This window comes from Protopterus annectens, chromosome 6.part0 (genome assembly GCF_019279795.1).
Source record: "Protopterus annectens isolate FY-2018-M chromosome 6.part0, PAN1.0, whole genome shotgun sequence".
Taxonomy (NCBI): domain Eukaryota; kingdom Metazoa; phylum Chordata; order Ceratodontiformes; family Protopteridae; genus Protopterus; species Protopterus annectens.
Genome location: NC_056737.1, coordinates 1,442,215,495 through 1,442,234,822, shown reverse-complemented (window position 1 = coordinate 1,442,234,822; position 19,328 = coordinate 1,442,215,495). Strand labels below are relative to the sequence as shown.

The following is a 19,328-nucleotide window of genomic DNA, read 5'->3' as shown; positions in this document are numbered from 1 at the left end:
CTGCACTCTCCTGGTGTGGGTTCTTCGAGTTGCTCATCTTGAGATCTCCAGTAGAAAACTTCTTGACAGGAATAATTTAAAAATTCTCTTGACTATGTATTCATTTTTAGAAAATAATAGAGTCTATGGTAATCTAACATTTAGTATACTTTTAGTTAGATTTTTCTAAAATTTAAAGTATATTTCCTGTCAGGATATTAAAATATAAGCAGAGCTATGGATTTCTGCTGCTATTAGACTGGCATCTTGGCCACACCCCCCCCATCAATTATTTTCTATTATACAATGACCCCCACATTAATATTCCAAAACGTGCACGCTGATTGGCCAGCATGCACGTTGTAAATCAACTTATACTAATGGAAAAAGGTCCGGTCGCCCGGACTTTTTCCATTAGTATAAGTCTTTTTTAAAACACTGTCTCGCTATGTTAAAGGAGTTTAACATAGCGAGACAGCTTTAAAATAAGCAACGGAGATCTCCGTTGCTTTTTTTAAAGTGGTCTCGCTATGTTAAACTCCTTTAACATAGCGACACAGTGTGTAAAAAGCAACGGAGATCTTGCTTTCTCCGTTGCTTTTTTTTTAAACCTGTCTTGCTATGTTAAATGGGTTTAACATAGTGAGACAGCTTTAAAATTAGCAACAGAGATCTCCGTTGCTTATTTTAAAGCTGTCTCGGTATGTTAAACCCATTTAACATAGCAAAACAGTTTGTAAAAAGCAATGGAGATCTTGCTTTCTCCATTGCTTTTTTTCAAAACTGTCTCGCTATGTTAAATGGGTTTAACATAGCGGGACAGCTTTAAAATAATTTTTTAAAGCTGTCTCGCTATGTTAAACCCATTTAACATAGCAAAACAGTAAAAAGCAATGGAGATCTTGATTTCTCCATTGCTTTTGCCCACAGCTCTGATGTACTGCGTAGGCATACGCATGCACAGTACATCAGAACTGCCGCGGAATACCAGACAGCTGCGGAAGGGCAGCAAGGAAGCATTATACAATGCCATTATTTAAGAAAAGTAATTTTTTTTTCTTAAATAATGTCATTGTATAATAGCAATAACCCACTTCTGGGTGTGGGTAATGCTGGATTGACCCACGGTTGGCTTTGTTTGGTCCCTCGGTCTTCGCCCTCAGGACCAAACCACGCCAACCATGGATAAATCCAGCATTACCCACACCCAGGCGTGGGTTATTGCTATATTAGTAACATGGCATCATCCTTGGAGAAGGTAGTATGCAGCACAGTTTTACTCTCACATCTACCCAAGACACATAATCAGCAAGCTTGATCATGCCTTCCTTCATATAGTCATGGGAGGTATGTCTCAGGTCATTAACACCCACATGGACTATGACACAATCATACTGGTACCTATGAATCGATGACCTAAGTGCCTGTGTGACTTGATGGATCCTAGCCGTGGAAAGGCATCTAACCATGACTCTCTCCTTACAAACTGGTGAAGGGGACACTGGTGTGCCTCACTATACAATCACCAATGACCAGGAAATTTGTTTGTGCCCTGGTTTGCTTTAAGAGATTATCAGTAGAGGCACTGGAAACAGTGTTATGATGTGTAGCTATGGGTGTTGTTTTAATGGAGTGTTTATGTGATGGCTGAGGAACCTTTTTTTTTTTATTATGCTGTGCAGGAGGTCTTAGTGTTTTAGGAAGGTTACCTGTAAGTGCCTCAGCATAAGAAGTTTTATGTGTAGTGTCTTTACTCTGTGCAGTAGGTGTGGTGCAAGTGTCACTGACAGCCTTTATAGGATCAGTTTAGGTTGTATGATAGAGTTTTGTCTCCAGTGTTAAAGTGTATTTACACCTCTTGCATACTTTTTCTTTTTTATTAAGAATACGTGGGCTGTCAGTGTACATGAGGCAATTGCTTCAGTGCTTCAGAATACACATCTCAACCAGACTGGCCACAAAGAGAATCTGGATGTGCATATCCATGGCTGTTGATCTACTAGGAAGTAGTGAGGGAAATTTAAATATTGAAAATTCGGTAACACAAGGAACTTCATGAGCAATGCTCACTTATGTGGAAACTAGATGCTCTAGTAGTTAAAAAAGCATATGTCTAGACTGTAAGGGTATTTTAAGGGAAATTTACACTGTGAGATATCAGCGTCTACAGAGATTACAATGGGGAATTAAGTTGCAAGATACTGGCATCTATACAGACCACTGCTAGATGCTGCTGCTTGGAGAGCAGCAGTTCTAACAAAGACTGTAAAAAATGGTCAAAAAGTTCAGCTATTCAACACAGAAACACTCAATGCAGCTATGACAAAAACAATGGAAAAAATAAGTGCTGAAACCGCGGATATGGTAATGTAAGGGTTAGCTTGCTTGTAGGTTATGAGCCAAACGTTATGCACCTGCAACACTTAAATAGCAGAGGACATTTGATAAAAATAAAAACACAAACAACATCCTGTGGCCATTCAAAAACAACACACTCTTTTTTCTTTAACAAAATTCCAACCAAGGAAATTCTAATGAAGGACTGCAGAAAAGGTAGAAAAAAAGTGCAGATATTCAACAGAGAAAAATTTAATAATGTAGTTGTGACCAAAACAATGTGAAAACCAAGTGCCAGATCAGTAGATATGGTGAAATAAGTCTTAGCTTTTGTAGAGTTTAGCAGAAGCCATCAACACTCTTCTTCTCTAGTAGCTTGGTCACCAAATGTCACCAAACACCTCAGATTTCATAGGTTATGAACCAAGCATTGTGCACCTGTGACATTTAGCAGAGGAGATTTGATTAAAAAAAAAAAAAAAACAAGGCCTTGTGGCCACTCAAAAACAGCAAACTCTTCTTCCCTTTACAAGGTCCAGAACCAAAAATGACTCGTCCCCTCTACTCTCACTACAGTGGATCCAAGGTTGCTAAAGACTGTATAAAGGTCAAATGGTCAAAAGTGCAAACTGTCCACACAGAAACATTCAATTAATGCAGCAAAGCATGTGCTGAAACAATGGGTATGGCAATGTAAGTCTTAGCTTTTGCAGAGTTTAGCAGAAACCAGCAACACTTTTCTTAAGTAGCATGGTCACTAAATGTCACTAAAGGCGTCAGGTACAGATATTCAATTTTTAAACAAGTTAGCTCTCTAGCCAATCAAGTAAATGCACAACAAGAATTACATTAGCATTTCCTAGCTCAGAAAGACATAGGCTATCTTCTCCTACACAAGAGTGCAGATCACAAACTTTCCTAATGTAAAATAACTGTTTTTCAGCCCAAGTGCTTAAACCAGAACAAAGACACTTAAAATAACAGGTGCAATACGCCTTCACCAGCATTTCCCATCTCTAAAGAGTGGAAGATACCCTCACTTCCAACAACAGTGTAGAACACAAACCTTCTTAATGTAAAGTAATAGATGTGGAGCCAAAGTGCCTAAATCTGAACAAAAACACTTTCAGAATAACAGACAAAATAAGCCTTCAACCAGCAATTTCCAGCTCTGAAGGGTGTAAGCTCTCTCTCCTGCCACATGAGTGTAGACCACAAACCTTCCTAATGTAAAGTAACAATTGTGGAGCCCAAGTGCTTAAATCAGAACTAAGAGGCCTAGAATAACAGCAACAATGCAATCAGGCTACTAACAAGCAGCAATAAATGCAGCAAATTAAATGCAACTGAGATAAACAGGAAAGAAAGCATATGAGTACACACATACATGTATGTGTAACTGGTCGTATGCATACACAGACACACACTGAAATATGTATCATACCTGTGAGATTGTAGTGAAAGTGAAAACAGTTCTTGTTGAGGATGCAAGGTTCTTCTTGGGAGTCAGCAGGACAAGAATTGCCACTTTGGGAAAATCTTAAAGGATGCCGTGTCCGTTTTCGAACACTGTTGCTGTTGCACTTCTGTTATATGACATAAACATACATATCAGTCACTGTAGCTTTAGCTGCATATTTAATATAAAGCAAACAATGGTCTGTAATCACATTTGATGCACATGGTTTACAATTGTTGCCACTGCGTTACAGACACATACCTGAAATATAGCTTAAGATGTAAATTGCTTACATGAGTATAGCTTTCGATATGAGACTAACTATAGTGATCTACTAGAACTTTGATTTATATAATCCCATGTCTCCATATCCTATTGCACACAGAGCTAAGCAATGACTTCCTAAGCATTAATTAACCAGAAGTGGAAGCACACTAGTATAATATCAGCTAACTTTATGTCCCAAAACAATATTTTTTATTTCCAGTTTACATCAGGTTTATCAGTTTCAGTAGCAAGTCCCCTGGCCAGCTGTTAACCTGAAGGTTCTGAGTTTCAGATAGGGAGTTTAGTAAAGAAACAGATTTTTTGATGTCTTTGAGACAAGATACAGGTAACCACTCAGCAGTAAATATATTAGCAAACACAACAAGACCATCTTAAGCTATTTGAGTCGCTAAAGTTTTGCAGCCCCATTATTTACTGTGTGAGAAACATTTGAACTTTACTAATGTGTTTTAAGTACAAAAACCTGTACTGTATTCTGTTATTGCCCAAGTTGGTGTCACAGACAGAGGCACAGTTATTTCTCAGGATCATCTTAATATTTGTTCTCTGTTGTGCCACGGGCTATCTCAAAATGACTTGTTAGCCACTGTTGAAGCATTTTGATTGAGCCTGTTGATTGACTCATTCATCAATTTATTTTAGTTATTTACATAATCACTGAAATATTTTATTTAATGTATTTCTTCACATACGTATTTACCAGTTTCAGGCATGATCCAAAACAACATAAGCAGACTAGACAAATATAAAATAACCAGAGTCCATTGTTGATACTTTACGTGGAGACTTTCTATAATGCACTAAGACAAATAAGAAGCCAACAGAAGTTAAATATAAAACATGATTAATATCAGAGCTTTGGCCGGCTAACATCTACCTGAAATCAGCTGGATGTATAAGTGAATTTAAGTACACTTTTATGTGCTCTTTTGCATATAGTACTGTATTTAATTTATTTATTTGTGTTTTTCACTGAATATTAACTCAAATGAAGTTGTGGCTGTCTCTCTACAGTTAGTTCCCCACGCACCATCCCTGTTCTTGTTTTGGTATTAATGTTGGTGGCTTTGAAATGGCTCGACCCTCTTGTAGATTGATATTTGGATACTCCTTCTGGGCCCATCTCATTTGCTCACTCAAGTGAGTGCAGTGAGATCATATTCTGATTTCAGGCACTCCTACTGTGTACAAAGAGTGCATTTGGGAAGGACAACCCCTGTAGCCTCTTAATCCTGCTCTGTTCCTTCCCTCAAAAAAAAAAATAAATATATATATATATATATATATATATATATATATATATATATATATATATATATATATATATATATATATATATTATTTATCTGCTCTTACTTTAACTGTCTTAGTTGCTTTTCTGCGTGCTGTTATCTGTTCTGTCGCTCTTACTCTGCACTTATTACTGCTTGTTAGTAGCCTTCTAATTTATTGCCTTTGCACTTGTTTTTTAGTCATTTGTTAATTTAATTGCATTTATTTGAACTGTATTTGCCGTAGTGTTTATACACGCTCGGGTGTGCTGGCCTGCACTACAATTTGAATTGCATTTACTGCTGTTTTAGCTGCTTTTCTGTAACAAAAAAAAAAAAATTCTAAGCTTGTTTCTAACTAGTCAAGTCCAGATACATACTTGCTGTATCCATGACTGTTGGTAAGCTTCTGAGCCCCTCAAGCCTTTCTGTGTTGGAGGGAAGCCTTCTAGCTTATCAGTGGGAGTTGTAAGCATTTATTTGAACTGTATTTGCCTTAGTGTTTATACACGCTCGGGTGTGCTGGCCTGCACTACAATTTGAATTGTATTTACTGCTGTTTTAGCTGCTTTTCTGTAACAAAAAAATAATTCTAAGCTTGTTTCTAACTAGTCAAGTCCAGATACATACTTGCTGTATCCAGGACTGTTGGTAAGCCTCTGAGCCTCTCAAGTCTTTCTGTGTTGGAGGAAAGCCTTCTAGCTTATCAGTGGGAGTGGTAAGCACTAGGTAGCATATCCTCCATGGGAAGAGTGAGTTTTGGCCCAGAAATTGTAGTTTATTTGGCTGTTTGGGCAGTTTTCCATCTCTTTCAACTTGCTAGCTTAAAAGCCTATGTTTGTACTTGTTCCCTGCCTTTCCTGTAACTTGTCTAGTCCAGGTACAGATTTATTGTATTCCAGGACTCTTTGTAGGCTTCTGAGCCCCCCAAGCCTTTCTGTGTTGGAGGGAAGCCTTCTAGCTTATCAGTGGGAGTGGTAAGCATTAGGTAGCCTATCTACCACAAGAGGAGTGGTTCCTGGCCCAGAAATTGTAGCTACTGGCCGTTTGGGCAGTTTTTTCCATCTCTTTCAATGTTCTGGTTTAAAAGCTGCACTTGCGCTTGTTTCCCACCTTTCGTGTAACCAGCCTAGTCTAGATACAGAGTTGCTGTGTCCAGGACTGTTGGTAAGCTACAGAACCCCGCAAGCCTTATTGTGTTGGAGGAAAGCCTTCTAGCTTATCAGTGGGAGTGGTAAGCACTAAGTAGCCTGTCTACCATGAGAGGAGAGGTTCTTGGCCCAGAAATTGTAGTTTATTGACCATTTCGACAGTTTGTCCGTCTCTTTCAACTTTCTGGTTTAAAAGACCACATCTGCGCTTGTTTCCCATCTTTCCTTTAACTAACCTACTGGGTAGCACTAAAAAACCTTACACTGATACAAGCCTTCTAGCTAAGGAGAGAGACTTTGGAGTGATTAGGTATCAGTTTTCTGTACTTTCTTGCAGTACTTAACTGTTTTCTGCCTAAACACAGATTTTCCAGCGTTTATTGTGATTTAAATGCTTTTTTTTCTCATATTGCACTTATTTGACTGCCTGCACTTTTAAAAAGTTGTTTTTTGTTTAAATAATTTGTTTAACCGTTGTAGGCTACACACTAAAGTGCAATAGCCTTTTTTGATCGTTTGTAGTCATTTAAAGCTGTTTTAAGTGTATTTTTTACCGTTTTTGCCTTATCTTTTCAAAAAAACAAAACAAAAAAAAACAAATAAATTCCTTGTTTCCCATCTTTCTAAGCCAGTATAGTCCAGTTTTCAGGTTAGTGCTGAATTCAGGGCTGTGATACTAGTTTCTGAGTTGTCCATACCTTACTTGGATAGAAGGAAGTTTCTCTGTTCACCTGTGAGAGAGTGGAGCTTTGAGCAACCTATCTGTCCCTGGAGGAGTGGTTCCAGCCCTGAAGTTAGTAGTTTATTGGCCATTTTGGACTAATTTCTATCTCTTTCATTTCCCTACTATAAAAACCATGCTTGCACAGTTTTGCGCACCGGGCAGTGCCGGTTAGCTATGGTTAAATTATTCCCGGCTCCACTAAGTGTCCTCTTAAGTTTTTCCCTTGAAACTAGTCTAACTCTCAACCTAAGCACTCAAAAAGCATCTTACAGCCCAGCACTTGCTCAGACCTAATAGCAAGCACTAATATACCCTGACACTGATTGCCCAGCAGGGCAAGGGTCTTTATTCACCCCTCACCAACCAAGTGACTAAGCAGCTCACCCTACTATTCAGGCATGACCAAAGGGCAACTTCAGGTGCATTCTCCAGTCCAGCTGGTGAATCTGGGTATCCTGAGTCAATGTTACAACTGCCTCATGTACACAGACAACCCTCTCCTCTTACCTCAAAACACTAACATATGCGAGAGATGCAATTATACAGCCAAACTGGAAGCTAAGCTGTCTCCACCCAAGACTGGAACAGACAGTCAAGAGGAGAAGGTTAACACTTGCACCACAAGTCCAGCCGCACACAGACCTACTATAACAGCACTGGCAAAAAATACACATAAATACACAAAATGATACTCTGAGACTATAAATAAAAACCTGCAAAAGCATCAGAGACCTTCAAAGCAAACACCCAAATAACCTTCTATTCCCGTCACAAACCAGACAACACATAAAACACAAAATCAGTGTGCCGCACAATCACAGCTCTTAAGGCGAAATAATAAACCTAACACACTAGTAATAGGTGACTCTATAGTCAGGCACATTGACGTCCCACTCACTAGGCTGGACAAGCAGAAGGTTACTGTTAGCTGCCTGTCAGGAGCCAGAATCCGCCACATAACATAAGCACTCAGGTCACTCCAGAACAATACAAATAGGACTCTGTCATTGTTCATGTTGGTGTGAATGACCTGAGACATACCTCCCTGGACTACATGAAAAGAGACATGGAAGAGCTCTCTGATCATGTAGCCCAGGCTGGTATGACCCTGACCCTGAGTAGCATCCTGCCCTCACCAAGAATGATACCTCAGTATAAAGAGAAAAATTATCAATTTCAACAACTGGCTAAGCTTCTGGTGTCATTCAAAGGGGATCCAGTGTCTGTCAGCCTGGGATGACATGCTCACCAAGCCACATTGCTTCTCAAGAGATGGCATGCACCTATAACCCCTAGGCTTTTGAATACTGGCCAAGGCTCTTGCTGCCCCCATAGTGCCTTTTTTAGGCAAGGCTCAAAAGTCAAACCCACCTCCGTAAACAGCACAATTAACAAAAAACTAAGGGTTATGCTACTCAACGCCAGGAGTTTACATCTCAAAATGCACACGATCGAAGCACTCCTCAGTATGGAGAATGTTGATATCCGTGCAGTAACTGAATCCTGGTTCAAGGCTCCAGAGAGCACCCCAGCACTACTGGGCTACAACTCATGCCAAACGTTTCGGCCACAGAACACGGACCGAAACACAAAAGGAGGGAGTGTATCCATATTCATCAAGGATACCTACACCTCCAGGTTAGTGGCACAGCATGATACCTCTGAGATCATCCATGTGCAACTAACGTCGGGCAAATCTGCAATGCAAATTGTGTCCTGCTATAGATCACCCTCCATGACTCCACCTTTCTAGAGACACTGGAAAACATGAAGGTCCTACCAAACACCCTGATATTGGGCAATTTCAATTACCCTACCATTCACCGGGAAAACTACTCGAGTACAAATTCCCAGGCCCAGCACTTCCTGGAATTCATCAACTCAAACGCCCTGGATCAGCTGGTAAACTCCCCTACCAGAAGTGAAAACATATTGGACCTGGTCATCACCAACATGTGCGACAAGTGTTCCACATCGGAGGTTAACCCGTCACTGGTTAGATCAGACCATAAACTAATCAATCTGGATGTCCACACCTCACCACCACCCCCAACTAAGGAAATCACAGTAAAAAACTTTTCTAAAGCAAACTTTACCTTACTTAAGACAGAGGTGGTAAGTTTCACAGCCCCCACGCTAAAGGATAACACTGTCCAAGATGCAGAAACCTTTACAAATGCACTCTATGAGCACCTACAAGGATGCATGGATCATGCCATCCCTAGTAACGCCATGACTCACTACTCTAAGTGAAGGAAACCAGTTTGGTGGACCCCTGCAATAAACAGGCTATACAATAGAAGGAGGAAACTAGTTCAGAAAAAAGCAAATCCCAAGAAGGAAAGACATCCCTGTTCAGTATCAGTAAGAAACTGAGGTATCTCATGAAATCATCCAAGGCTAACTTCGAAAGAAAAATAGCCAAGGATTCAAAAGATAACCACAAAGCCTTCTTTAGCTATGTTAAGAATCTAAGTGGCTAGTGCAAAATAGCACAAAATATACTGAACCTACTGATACTGCCAACATCCTGGCAGATAGATTCAGTGCAAACTTCACCCCCCTCTCACCTCCAAAAGGGCCCACAACAATACCGGAAAAGTGTAGTGTCCCAAAAATTACAGACGCACAGGTGAAAGCAGCTCTTTCAAAAGCCAAAAACACAGCATCAATGGGACCAGATGGTGTCCCAGGCTGCATCTTGCATGAACTACAGAATGAACTAACCCCCCACCTAAACACGCTGTTCAACCTCAGCCTCTCCACAGGCTACGTGCCCATAGAATGGCTCACAGCAATGGTTATTCCTCTCCACAAAGGAGGGGCCACAACTGACCTTGGTAACTATCACCCCATAAGCCTGACTAGCCTGGTCTGCAAGGCTATGGAGCGCATCATCATGGAACTCATTAACAAAGACATTGGGAACCTCCAAACACTTGGCCCAACCCAGTTCAGCTTTGTTAAGGGAAGATCATGCCTACTAAACCTGGCTGACTTCTTCGGGACAGTCACCAAGGCCATAGATGAAGGAAAGGTGGTTCACACAGCCTACCTTGACCTCACCAAAGCTTTCAACACCATTCCCTACTCGGATATTACAGAAAAACTCACCAACCTGAATATAAACCCCTACGTCATGAGATGGGTTGCCAAATGGCTTACAAACAGAACTCACACGGTAAGAATATCGGGCTCCTGGTCTGACTCTAAATCAGTCACAAGTGCTTTCCCACAAGGATTGGTCCTGGGACCCCTAATATTCGGCATATACTTCTCAGAAGTACAGGCAAACACAGGAGGACTATGGCTAACCAAATTCGCTGATGACTGCAAACTGGGAGCCATAATTGATTCTCCAGCTGACATGGACATCCTTCAAAAGGGTCTTACTGAGATGGACACCTGGTGTCAAAGTCATGGCCTCAAGCTAAATGTCAAAAAATGCATAGTCATCCCATTTGGGAAAAACAAATCACCTACAAATTACCACATAGGTGGCAGACCCCTTAATACAGAAGAGGTAATAAGAGATCTGGGGATCCAGATGGATAGTAATCTCTCCTTTGACAATCATATTGCCAAAGTAGTTAGGAAATCTTTCTATGTGACTCATCTAATTACTAAAGGGTTTGCATCAAGAAATAAAGAGGTTATAGTGCTCCTCTACTCTTCACTCATTAAACCCATCATAGAGTACAATGCCCCATTCGGGATGTACCTCAGAAGACACTTCCAATAGCTGGAAAGACCAGAAAAGTACCTCACCAAGAGGATTACTGGTCTCAAACATATGTCCTATGCAGCCCATCTGAAAAAACTCCGGCTGTGCTCAGTGGCATATTGCTTACTCAGAGGTGATCTCTGCCTGACTTACAAAACTATGTCCAACTCAGAATTGATGGACATGCTCCACCTAAAGAAATCAAAGTCACTGAGAGCCACGTGCTCTAGTGAGCTAAACCTTGCCACAACAATAAATAGAACATGCTTGAGGGATAGATTCCTGTCACAGAGACTCCCCCATGCTTTGGAAGAAAATTCCAAATTACATCAGGCAGAGCCCCTCACTAACACTCTTCAAGAGAAACCTTGACGAGTGGATGGGTAACAGAAAATACAACCCTGGGATTACTTCATTGGCTCTGCTTGACAGAGGATCAGTTCATTAATCAATGAGGCAGTGAAAGCTGACACACTGTGGCTAGGCTTATAAATGCCCTTGGGCAGATAGCCTAGTACCTACCTATGAACCTATGAAATAGCAGAACGCATTTCCTACTATCATTAACAAACTCAGTATGAAACAAACATAAATTTGCTGAATAAAATCCAGTACGAAGTCTCCGTATTGGATTTTATTCAGCATAAATATAAAACATACCTGGGGATTCAACAAACTGTATGTAGGTTTTAGTGTGAAGCCTACACAGAGTTTATGTTTTTGCACAAATAACAGCAGTGTTATTCACATATGCATACCGTGCATCACCCTTACACAAATGCAAGTGAGGTTTCATGGTCAGCAGTAGTGTTGCCAGTCAAGAAACCATGTAAACCAGCATGGACACATTTAGACATTCAGACATGTTTACCTATGGGCAAACTTGTTCTGTGAGATTTCAAGGACAGCCACAATGACTATGAGGGATAAAATTAAGGGATTGCTTTATACAAAAGTGTACTCAGTGCAATGTACAGTACAACATGTTTTTGGCATGCTGAAATAAAAAATAGACTGCATTATAAATACACTAGTCTGGGGAAGTGTGTGTTTTGAAAAGGACCACAAACATGAATGGTAGGAATGAAGAAAGAGGAAGAGGGCATGTGAAACATGTTAATGTACAGCAGGTAGGGCATGTCAATGTACGTATACTCCAAATACAAGACAGTTGCAGCATGAACAGTAATCGCATATGTACATAATACAGTGCGTTGTGCTGTTTACACCTCCCCATGTGGTTATATTCATATAATCACACAGTGCTGTATATTATTTGAGTGTCACACAAGGTCACATATCAATGGAGGTGATTGGTTGTGATATAAGCATCCTGACATGATCACAGGAGAAGATATTTATCAAGGATGGTATATATACTATGGGGTATGTGCATATTGTAAATATGTGCGAAATGTGTTGCTTGCTTAAATATGAATGTAATATCAGCACAGGTCTCAGCCAATCAGGACACAGCAACAGACTCATGGACAACAGTAGAGAGAAGCATGTGCAATCATGGACAATATCAGAATAATACAACCATTTTCTGTAACACTAGCATAAAATAAGAGATTGTGAGTTATAATACATGTTCTGCATGAACAAACTTGTACAACTCTAATGATTTGTCAGAAATCTATAAGGGCCATCAAGCAAACCTTCCTCAAAAATAACCACTTTTGGGAAGAGTTAAGTAAGACACTGTTACACATGTAGTTTAAATTATGAGCAATCCTAGCTAGAGGTTTTCATGACACATACTGTATGCGCCACAATCCACAGTTGCAAGAATGTAACCCATTCCATCAGTATTGTCCATTAGTATTTACTGGGTGCATCACAGGACAACATATCACACATGCATCTTGTATAACACCTTGAAGATGTGTGGAAGCTCACTGTGGCAAAGCAATAGACTTTGGTAAATCATCCCTGGAAGATGTGTGTTGAAGGACCTGGTCACTGGACTCTTGCTATAGGTGACCTCACACACCTTGACAGTATATGTCCTGTCTTTGATCCATTTGTCTACTCACTTGGTGATGTAGGTGCTAATGCCCACTTGAGGCAGTTTCTCTGTAATACCTGAGTGTGGATTTGTGTCAAATGTCTTGGCCAGGTCAAGTTATGTGGGATGACAGTCTTTTCCTCATGCATGCCCTTGGTGACCTTCTTGAAGATGTCAGCCAGAATTAACAGACATGATGTAGCCTTAACAAATTAAAAATGGGTTGGGTACACAGTCGGGAGATTACCTGTGTTCTTTTTGATAGGGTCCATGATAACTCTTTGATCTGCCTCACAGCTGATGAGAATAAGCTTATGGGTCTATAATTCCCCTGCATCAGGTGATGTTCCCCCATTGTTCAGACAAATGACTGTTGCTGTACACCCTTCTGTCAGAACATAGGCTGACTAGAGGCTGTGTTTAAGCAGGGATCCAACTGTGTCTGCTACTTCATGTTTTAAGTTATTGTATAAGCAAAATTGGATGTTATCAGGGCCCATTGATTCTGTGTTTTTAGCCTTATGGAGTGCACAGATGAGCTGATCTGAGAAACTAAACTAAGTAATATTTGAAGTGGGGACAGGGTGGTGCAAGTTTGAGACAAACTGTAAGCTTAAAGATTGTCTAGTTAATCCATTTGAGGATGGGCGATGGCATCCACAAACAGCTCTAAACTTAGTTGTATAGTCCCCTTAACATTTCTCACGTATTTAAAAAATTATTTGTGACAACACCTCCAAATACAAACTCGGTTATACATCACATGCCAGACAGTGGTACTGTTCACATAGTCATACAACTCTACCAATGTCACATAATTACATTAATTGCACAACATATGCCTACATGTTTTTCATTGGAAAACTGTGTGTCTGTGGCCTGATACCATATAAGGATGGAATACAAATGGGTAGGATGTGGTTCATGCAGAACAGTTACTGACACAAATGCTGACAGTAACACAATGCTGCTGGGGAACACCTGAATAATCCTTGGAAATAGCAACATAATTGCACATACAATGAATGCCACAAAGTTGCAATTGAATCAAAACTTGTGATATGTTTGGGTTTATCACAGCGTTACATGTGGATGAAACAAGACTTGTGTTCCCATATAATCAGTATGACTTTATACTGATGTATGTCATGGATCATTTAATGATGGCAGGTATACACATGCACACATGTGCCATACTGCAAGTGACACTGGGATGATTGAATGAGGACTGCATAAAATGTTGTTATACTCCGCTACAAAAACACGTCTTACTAAGCCAACAATATACATAGTACCATCCCATGTCAACAATTCTCATTAGACATACTACTACAGCTGTTATGGAAAGGACATGTAATCAAATGGCAGCAGTGGCCATCAATACATTACCTCACATCCCAGATTGTAACACACTCCTGTAGAGCTACCATACATCCAAACCTTAACACAGGACATGTGGATGGCAGCACATTGGCATGTGGCTTGTTTATAAGGTGATAGGACATTACTAGGCTTATGGCCAACATCATATAAAATCAAAGCCATTATTATACCATTTAAACCAAAATCGCTATATCTATATGACGGAAGATAGTAAGGCTATCTTGGTATGTGTGTATTTGTTTGATTGCATTACATGCTGCCTATGCCCATATGTGACATGCACCACCCCATGACAAAATTAACAATGATAAAAACAATGGCCTGGAAATGGCTTGCAGGCACTCATGGAAGGACTCTGCTACATGATGTGTGTATGACTCTCTGAGTTGTGGACATCCTCCAATTCTCTGCAGAAAGGATATCATGTTGCCAGAGGGAAAAAAGAGGATGTTCGATTCATGGAGCTATGTCAAAAGTTCTCCTCAGTGGTGGTGAAATGAAAGGAGATTCAAAAGATCATACAATGACCGTGGTGTGCCACCAACACCACACACAGCAGCAGACTGGGTCTGATTCAACATTACACTTGCGTAGGTAAAGAAGCTGAATTCCATACAATGTAACACTAGCATCACCACATATGTCTGAGTTTAATGCTGTCACATTGCACTTTATAGACTATGACAACATTGCATGCTGAGAAAGATGATGTTGGGAGCAGTGTCTGAAAACAGACGTGGAGTCACATCTTGGTGTAAAATTGGCTCACAAATATTATTTTAATGAATACACACTCAAGTTGCCTGCTGACAGGTTAGAAACTCTATCTAGTTACAGAAGTTGGAGAACAAAGTACTTATTATTAGTGCTATAGCACAAGCTTGAATTAAATGGTGTCATAGTGCACTTTATAGGAGGATGACATCATCAGTGTATGTTAACAAGATGATGTTTGGAGTTGTGCCTGACACAGCTGCAAACTCACATGCAGTCCTAAAATAGTCAACAACATGATTGTTGAATGAACACACAAGAACAAACATTTGACTGTAGTGAGATAAGAACTCCTACCTAATTATCTGTAAGAATTTTTAACAGATAACCATGGCAAAATATAAATAAATATCTCTCTCTCTCTCTATATATATATATATATATATATATATATATCTGTGAGAAAACAGCACCAATGTCAGTTATTTTTATTGTAAAATATTTACAGTGTTTGATAGTTGCTATAACAATATTAGCCATTAATGTCATCATTAATCAGTCCCGTCAGTCTTTTAATAACCTTCTGCCCTTATTTAAAGAAACTGATTAAAACTAACACAAGAGGTGACTGTAACTCAATGTAGGTGGTTTACAGGGTGAGCTGCAATGACTTTGAAGCATTTTATGCATGTGGGAAAATGCTCAACAGAATTAAAATAAGGATTTCTGGCCATCTTTCTGAAATTAGAGGTAGGTGCAAAAATAATGCACTGGCTTGGTACCCACAGCTTGATAAAAGACACACTGCCTTTAAATTTTAAATTACTGACCGTGTGGACCTTTTGTTACTAGAAGGAGACATCCCTAATCTTTTAGAAAAACATGAACTACTGTGGCAGCTGAAACTGATCTCATTTAGAAAACTGGGGCTGAATTATTATTTCTCCATAAGAAGCACACTAGAACTTAGAAAACTGCCCCACTCTTTACAAAACTATTAAATGACTGATATGGGATTGATTAATGATGATATTACTAGCTAATATTGTTAAAAACAACTATCAAACACTAAATATTTTACAATGAAAATAAATGACATTGATGCTGTTTTCTGATATATATAAAATATATATATATATATATATATATATATATATATATATATATATATATATTAGCATTCATTTATATTTTAGCATGATTTATCTGTTAAATGTTCTCACATTTTAATTAATTTTAGCATTCTTAACATTCTTTGCTAACTTATTTTCTATTTTCTGTTTTGGTAAACCTCGGGTATAACTCCTAAAACATCTGCAGTATATTATACACATAAGCCACATTATTTTTCTATCAGCCCTTCTGGATTTACAGGTCTAGTTTCCAAACAGCCTGAGTAGTTACACTATTGCACTTCCAAACAGGGCAATTAGTTGCATCACTTCACTTTAGAACCATTCGTAAGGACCTGCGAGGCACATTTGCACAGGATTAACTTCATGACACTTTTTAAATTAATTTACTAAGCATAACTTTGTTCTGCACATACTTGTACATGTAAAAAACATGTAGTTCAACTGGTTTAAGTCCATATGGTGTATTTCTGATGGCTCCACATATAAGGATACATTTGTTTTCAAATGGGACACTTCTCTTGAGTGCACTTACACATTCAAACCAAGTGTTTTCCTAGTTGGATGCCACACATTAACAGATACCAATGGCATGAGTGCTTTATTTTTAACATTTATCACTGTATTTTTACTTTAGCCATTACATGGAGAATTGGTATAATGGTTAAGGCGTGATGATGTAAAGGGTATGTTAGCCAAAAAAGAGAGTAAATGGCAAATATTTACGGATGCCCTTAGGTCTCCAGGTATAAACGACTATATTAGTATAAAAACATTTTTATGTTTGGTATAGAATTATTTAAAATATATGCATATATAAAATGAATTAATATTATTGTATAAATTTATGGAAAAGATTAGAATTTTAAAAACTTTTAATGTCGAAGATTTTGTAAGGGTGTAGGTGACACATTTATTTATTGTATTTAATTATTTATAAGGTGAAGTATTGTTATGTACATTTGGAATATCAACTGTTAGTACATTTTAACATGCACACATACATTTTTAGTTGTTCGAACAAAGTTGTATTATGAAGACATCACTTTAAACTTTCAAAAGTTTTGGCACCAAAATCAAGTATAAAAAGTACTTTGATGTAATAATGGCAGTTCTGAGGAAGTCTGCATAAAACAGATGAAAGCGCTTAACTTCGTTATTACAAATTTTGTTCTGGATTTTTAGTGTTTTTATTTTTATCAATAAATTCAGGACCTGTTCAAGCAGTGGACTCATTGTGCCGTCCTGTACCTTTTGGTAGATTTACATTGTTGTTCTAGCTGTGATTTTCACGATAATGGTTAAGGTGTTTAACTTACAAACGCAAGTTATAGGGTTTGATTCTCACAATTGCTGGAAGTTGTCTAGGCTTTAAATAGTCCTCAAGAGCAACTAGCCTATGGAACTTTAATTTTCATCTTATTTAGGTTTTCACTTGCAGATTTATACAAGTGCTCATTCATTTTATAATTTACTATTGGCACACAAACCTGATGAATTATTTATCTGATATGAAAGTAATCTTTGTTAAAAGTGGTGTACTTTATTTTTATTGATATTTATTTTGATCAATGTCTAGTGGTAGATATTTTTGTTATTTAGCTAATAATTGTATTAGTTATTTAGTTTCTTAATTAATATTGTTTGGATTATTTGGTTAGCCTATATAATGTATTAATAAGGTGGTCTTATATTGTAATTTGCCTCTAGCTTTTAGACTCAGATTATAGTATGGCATTAAGAGGGAAGGTGGACTTCATTTAAGTAATGAATGTAATGCTTTTATTGTTCTTAACAGAACCACCCTCTGTAACCATTCCATTGCTCCAAATAACCTGATAATATATAAATAAGGAATGTCATTGAAGTTTTTCATTATACTCAACTAGGATTACTTGTTTGTGTGTTTCAATAAAGGATATTCCATTTTTAATCCAACTGTGGACTGCCTACTATTTTCCATTTTATTTTGTAGCCCTTTTTTACAGTTTGATGTTTATTAATGAATTAGGTGCTTCAGAAAGTGAACATCAAACCCTCTACACTGCAAAGTTTCTTCTTGATTTATTTTAACCTAGTATAGGTTATATGCTGGGTTCTCTGAGACTTCGAGGGATGCCATGGATTATTCTTTTTATGACTACACATGTACACTAGTTGACTGCAGTAAGATTAGAATTCCTACCTAATTAGTTATACAAGCTAGAACACACAGTACTTAAAGCAAGCACCATGGTAAAAGTCTGACTTGAAGATATTCCAAACCCTGCATGAAATAGCTGTGTAGGCATGTATGACTGTCAAAATATTTATTTTCCATGGGACTGGATGATGATAGTAGGATACAGACTCATGGTCTTCTTTCTATGCACATATATTTACACATACATATACACATGCACATAATGTAGCTGCTGTGGTAAGTTAATCCATATCTAACAATTTGGTTTCCATCTGCAGAACACAGTAGTCAACAAATGCGCCATCCCCAAGTATGCTTTGCCTTGTCATACTGGTCTTTATAGATAATAACATCATCAGAATATGACATGGGTAAGATATCATATTATGCGAGTGGTGTCCAAAGTGTGGAATTTGGATTTTCTGTTGTAGTTCCAATGTGCAAGTGGACTTTAAAAGACAGGTTCTCAAACTAGACGCCATAAGCTGTCAGGAATGCATGTTGTAGAACTGAGACATATGCACCTGTCTCTCAATATGTTGTATACATTACACACTTACAGTCACGCACATGCACACACACACACACACACACACACACACACACACACACACACACACACACACACACACACACACACACACACACGTGTACACATGCACACACACATGAATGGATGCAACTGTGTCTGTACATGTGTTCATATTTGGGGTGAATTCATGTCTACGTTAAGACATGTGTAAGACAATCTCAATGTCTATTGTCAGTATAAAGCTTTAGATTATGTAGCAATGCAGTTGTGCTATTTATCTTTTTAGTGTAGGTGACATTTGGGTACTACTGACATATCCATTTTCAAGTCCATGTGTGCAGGGCACAAATGAATCTGAGTTAAAATGTATTCAGTCAGTAACAAGTGCCTACCCTTTGGTTATGTTTTTATATGGATTTTAATGGGATGAAGACTAACTA

The 19,328-nt window shown here is 38.6% G+C and overlaps 1 protein-coding gene across 1 annotated transcript in view; it reads right to left on the bottom strand.

Moving 5' to 3' along the window:
• THSD7B (thrombospondin type 1 domain containing 7B) overlaps nt 1-19,328 on the bottom strand; it is a 6,482,604-nt gene that overhangs the window by 517,576 nt on the left and 5,945,700 nt on the right. Inside the window, exon 20 of the mRNA XM_044074964.1 lies at nt 3,761-3,902. Within this exon, the coding sequence (XP_043930899.1) occupies nt 3,761-3,902 (142 nt within the window). The remainder of the gene's footprint in view (nt 1-3,760; nt 3,903-19,328) is intronic.